The following is a 6,000-nucleotide window of genomic DNA, read 5'->3' on the forward strand; positions in this document are numbered from 1 at the left end:
CGTAATATTTTGTCTGAGTAACCTTTTATTAAGGATGAAATACACCACAAAAACATACTTTATGTGAAATGCCAATTGATTTTTGCATTGTTCCAAGGTAAAGAGTAGAAATAATGTATTGATGCATCAATGTGTCAATATCTGAACAAAATAATTGTAATCTCCATGCTCTTATTTTGTTTTTAAATGTATTTAAGGCAAAAAAAACAAACATTGTGTAAAGTTTGAAACTAGTACATTATTTATGTGTTTGTTAAAATACATTAAGTAAATACAAATGTATATTAATATATTTAAAAGTATATCAATAATTGATTGTATAACATTTTTTATTTAAATTTGTATTCAATTATATAGATTTTTGTACTTTTATTATAAAAGCTATAAGTTATATGATGTAATTTAAATGTGATATGTTTATATGTAAAATACATTAGTGAAGTCCAATAGACAAAATAAGACAGCTGCTGACACTTCCCCTGGTCACACTACACAACCTCAGTAGCTACTAAAGCAGCTAAACAACAGTAATAGTACAGTGACCACATGAGTATATAATGACAGAAAGCATACGCCAGCATCTGTGTGAACATGGACGTGCTGATTGATTGAGCAGTCTTACCTGTCGTTTGATGAAGCTGGAGGTGGTGTCAGACGAGGTGCTGCCATCTGAGCGTTTAAAACGACCCTTACGCTTCGGCAACTTTCGTGGCAGCTATATGGAGACGAGCACATCGAAACAAACAGTCACTCAGTTACAGTAACATCAGACACAAGATGTAGAACTTCACAAAACAGCTGCTGTTGCCTTAGAGGGATAGTTCACCCAAAAATGAAAACCATCCCATAATTTACTCTTCAAGTCAAGTTGGTTAATAAAGGCCTTCTGAAGTGAAGCGATGTGTTGTGTAAGAAAAATATCCATATTTATAAGTGTATAAGAAACTATAATCACTGGCTTCCGGTAACGGACATACATGGTTCTTGTTACGACGGACGAGTGACCTCTGACCTCACGCATGACCTAGGCGTAGCATAAGCTTGGTGAGAGTAGACGTCTCTTGCCTTAATGTTATAAACATGGATATTTTTCCTACAAAAATGCATTGCTTCGCATCATAAGGCCTTTATTAACCCCATGGAGCCATATGGATTTCTTTTAGGATGGATGGATGCACTTTTTTAAGCTTCAAAAAAATTATATTATTCAATCCCATTATAAAGCTTGGTGAGCCAGGATATTTTTAATGTAACTCCAATTGTTTTTGGCTGAAAGAAGAAAGTCATATACAGCTAGAATGGCTTGAAGGTGAGTAAATTATGGGATCCTTTTTGGTTGAACTAACCCTGACCTTAGCCCCCAGGACTATTCTACCTGTAGTCTACTCTACATTGTCTTGTTCAGAAGCAAATCCTTTTATTTTTGGTATTACAAAACATTTCTGTTGGAAAATCCAACCCCATCTCACAAGAAACGTAGCTGAGGATGGCGACTTTATATGAATTCATACACTGTGAATTGTATGAAAACTGTTTTAAGGAAACAAGTAAGCATGAAGGTCCACCCCTTAACATAACTGTTATGGGAGTAAGCAGATTGTACAAAAATTTACAAATGAGGTTATACAAATTCAGACAAATTAGCCACCAGTACACGAACACGTTGCAAAATTGCCATTAAATTGTATTGGGGAAAACCAAGTTAAGATTGTAATTGTGTTTGGTAACATGGTGATGGTCATTAATTGATACAAGCTTGTAGCTGAATGAACAGACACCATTTCCCAAAAATAGCCTTGACACCGGAATGACCAGCTGGTATTGTTTCTTGTTCAAGATAGTCTACCAGACCAGCTAGGACCAGCTAATGACCGTTTTGACTAACTAATAACCAACTCTGACCACCTAGAAACCAGCTATCACGTTCAAAAACACAGCTACTAGCTTACTGGGGTATTTAAAATAGGGATAGGACAGGTGACCAAGGGACTTGGCTACAGGTGAGACCCATAACTAGTGAGGCTTGCAGGCTTCTAATAAATAGAAACTGACAGAAAATAGTTTGAACTGTTAAATGAACACTATGCCTACAGATGCCTGGCCTGGAGTACGAGGCCTTGGTTGCGGTGTGAAATCTCAGGGCGGAGGAAAAACAGGAATTGGGAGTTTCGCGGATGGTGGAGGAGCATCAAACATCTTATCAACATCTCGCCTCCGCTCATTAAAAACAACTGCGCGTGTCTGATTAAAAGCGCGATAAAGACTATATTACACGGGCAGATTGTGTAGCTGTAGCGCTCTGCGGATTATGAAGCGCTTCAATGCACGACTGCTCAACAACAAGTAGCCAAAAATTAACCATTTACGAGAACAAATACAAATCTCCCCAAAAGTCTTACCTGGAAATAGTGCGACTGAGAAGCGCTTTCTACACCAGACAGAGGGTCTGCGGAAGATTTGGACATCTTTACTTGCACCATCTATTTGAGAGCGCAGGGAGGTGGGTGCATGCATGCATTGGTGCTTACTGGAAGAAACGGCGATACGAAATACACATGCCTGCCGAGGAAGAAGAGATCATCACGATTGAACAGTAACGCCTCTATTTGAGCGGTATACGCAGACCCTCAGATATATAATCCCTCGCGCGGGATATCACAAACCAAGAAAGTAGCCTAATACAGGTGTACAAAAAATGCAATGTGTCTGTTTCTTGTGCATGCGCCTTTTGTAATGATGTCTCGCTCTACCGTGTGTGTGTGTGTGTGCTGCGTTCTCTCTCTCCCTCCCTCTCCCACTCTTTCCCCAGAGCATGCTATATTTGCCTCTTGTACAGTAGGCTATGGAGATTGCTTCCAGCAATAAAAAAATTCCCACCCAAAACTCTTTAGATAAAAGAGCCACACAAAAAGAATGTAGGCTATACACATAGGAATACAGTTTCATATATTCTGAACTTTGTGCATATATGAGGTTTCTTAAATAATTAGGCCTATACACTGCAGTGGTTTATTACAACAAGTGATGTCAGGTCACTTAAAGCTGCTGCAGAGCGATGTTTTAAAGTAACACTGATGAAAAGTCCCGTTAAAATACTTGTTTTTTGACATGCCTGTAAATAGCAAGAACGCATTTAAAAGCGAATTACAGCATAAATGAGACCTATATCCCTAAATCCCTGATTTACCCATCAGAAAACGTTAGGCGGATCTCTGTCAGTCTCAGCCAATGGCGTGATGGGGCGGGGCTATACATCTGATTGCAGGATGCCAGGGAGTTTGGAAACCTGTTAGCAAACAATCATTATTGGGAAATGCAAATTCGTATGGTAGAGGTAGGGGAAGCCCTACAAATAATATATGTAATGTAATATAAATAGCATCTTTATAAATAAATAAGTAATTAATTTGAAATTGAAACACCATGGGTGAATTAATAGGATCTTACTTAGACCCATTTCGATTAGTGATCATTTTTAAATGATTGATAACTGAAAAGTTAAACAAAAAAAAACCTCAGCTGCGTATAAACTCTCATATCAGTCCCTGAGCCCTCTTGTCTAAATAACTCTTGCAGCATTGAGAATTATATTGGAACAGTAGCGGCTCTTGTAAATTATGTAGGGCAGATTCTGTTTCATGGCGCTAGTTTATGATAAACATTTTGTAAGCTTTATAAATGAATCGCTAAACACATCAGACACTTTTTGCAGAATTCTAATGCCCTAAAGGGTGATTCAGCTTGAGGGTAACGCTCTAATGATGACTGACAGACTTTAGTGCATAGCTGCACAAGACAAACACAGAATTAGGGCATTCGAATTGCCTTAAATGGTAAATGGATAGTTCAACTAAAAATGAAAATTAGCCCATGATTTTCTCACCCTCAAGTCATCCTTGTAGGCCTATATGACATTCTTCTTACAGACAAATGGCTATTTCTGTTTTCAAGTCCACATAAAGTGCATCATAAAAGTGCTTCACACGGCATCAGAGGGTTAATAAAGACCTTCTGGAGTGAAGTGAAGCGTTTGTGTAAGTAAAACTTTACAAACTGTAAAGTTTTTTCAAATATTCATACTCTTGTGTAAACGACACGCCATCCTAAATAAACTCTTCTCTTGCGTGATACCCAGAAATTTTGAATATTCCGATCTAATATGATTTCTGACCTGTAAGGTTGTCAGAATAATAATCATACTCTGTGTGTTAATAGGCCAGATTTGAACTGGCACCCCGACTGAGTCTGGTTTCTCCGAAGGTTTATTTTTCTCCATCATGCTCTGGTGGAGTTTTGGTTCCTTGCCACTGTCGCCTTTGGCTTGGCTTGCTCAGCTGGGGTCGGGACACTAAAATTATGATCTAAATTATTTAACTAAATATCCAAATAAAATTAATTAATTACACTGTAAAAAAAATACCCGTAAAAAAACGGAAATATTCCGGCAGCTGAGGCGCCAGAAAAAAACTGTAAAATAACAGAAAATAACCAACACGTAAAAAAACGGAAATATTCCGGCAGCTGGGGCGCCAGAAAAAAACTGTAAAATAACAGAAAATAACCAACCCGTAAAAAAACGGTTTATGATTAATTATAAATTAAAATGATTATGATTAATTATAAATTAAAATGAACTGATAACATCACTGTTTTCTCCAGAACGACTGTACAGCCAAATACAATTTTGTTGCAATATTGTCTTGTTTAACACTGTGAAGCAGCTTTGACACAATCAAAATAAAGTTGATTAATTTATTGATTGATTTTAATAAGACACTTCCACTAACTGTCATATGCGCGTTCATGAGAGACTGTATGACGTGGGATACTCCGCTGAGAATATGCTAGTTCTCGCGAGAACCAAGTTCGATCTTCTGCGCTTCCGCGTTTCATCAGAAGTTACTTAAAGTTGGTGTTTACACTTAAAGGTGCACTATGCAACTTTCCGTCCACTGGAGGGCGCCTATTCAAAACAAATGCGTAGTTTGATGACGCAAAGTGTGAGCGCAGCATCTTGGGAGATGTGGTCTTCTCATCACAGCCGGTGGAAAATAGGACTCGGGCAGAAATCACGTTCATGCAGGCGGTTATTAACGTTACTGTAGTGTAAAGCAGAGCAGGACCGAGTGTTGTGGACAGCTGCTGGAGCGATTGTTAAACAAATACCTGCCTCGCGAATACCGGGACTTTTATTATGACGGGACGGGACACAGTCGCCGGGCGCCTGCACTGATCCGCTCTTCCGGTTATGATTTTGAGGTAATGCAGCTCTGTTTATCATATTAGATACATTTAAGTGTGTTTAAAATGATGTTATGACGTTACTCTGTGCGTTCACTTGTTCACACTGCTAAGAGTAAAGCACTCCTGCCAAATAAAAGCCGGAACTGAGGGGAACGCAGATATGATGCAATTGACAGGCGACTCCCTCAAACGCAATGCTGCAACGTCCCTGTCCTTAGTTAAAATAGCAATTTTCTCACAATTTACAAATAGTTAGAAACATCTGGGATATTGATACTCAACTGAACAAAATATATAACACCGGCCTAGTGGTTTTTGGATATTTTACTGCAAAAATACTACATAGTGCACCTTTAAAGGAACACTCCACCGTTTTTAGAAATGGGGCTTATTCAACTACTTTCCTACATTTAGATATGTGGGCAAATGGATCCAAATACTTTTGGAACACTTTTTCTCGGGACATGCTAGCTGGCAACATAGGATTCCATTCATTATGCTAAGCTAAGCTAGCGGCGACCCTGCCAAACTAAAACAATGCATGTACTGAGACAAAAATGCATTTATAGGAAAGAAGTTGAATAAGCCCTTTTCTAAAAACGGTGGAGTGGTCCTTTATGTCTCACAGCAGCCAATGGATGCAGTATAGGTCATAAACCCTGACCTCTCCATATAATGGGACAAACTAAACTAAACTAAACAAAAAATTACACATCAAATAAAATTTTACTATTTCTCTCAATAATAATGATTGTG

The 6,000-nt window shown here is 38.4% G+C and overlaps 1 protein-coding gene across 5 annotated transcripts in view; it reads right to left on the reverse strand.

Annotated features, from left to right (window-relative positions):
* The window catches only part of cacnb3a (calcium channel, voltage-dependent, beta 3a), a 74,938-nt gene extending 72,038 nt beyond the window's left edge, over positions 1–2,900 (reverse strand). For 3 of the 5 annotated variants that reach the window (XR_010905373.1, XM_067446745.1, XM_067446744.1), the window contains exons 1-2: positions 2,400–2,896; positions 623–715 (exon numbers count right to left, since the gene is read on the reverse strand). Coding sequence is in view for 4 of the 5 variants with exons in the window: in XM_067446745.1 (XP_067302846.1) it covers positions 623–715; positions 2,400–2,480 (174 nt within the window). In the remaining variant the exon portion in view is untranslated. Of the gene's footprint in view, positions 1–622; positions 716–2,399 lie in introns of all 5 variants that reach the window. The other 2 variants (XM_067446747.1, XM_067446746.1) reach the window with 1 other exon arrangement.
* Positions 2,901–6,000: the final 3,100 nt, after the last annotated feature.

This window comes from Pseudorasbora parva, chromosome 6 (genome assembly GCF_024679245.1).
Source record: "Pseudorasbora parva isolate DD20220531a chromosome 6, ASM2467924v1, whole genome shotgun sequence".
NCBI classification, from domain to species: Eukaryota; Metazoa; Chordata; class Actinopteri; order Cypriniformes; family Gobionidae; genus Pseudorasbora; species Pseudorasbora parva.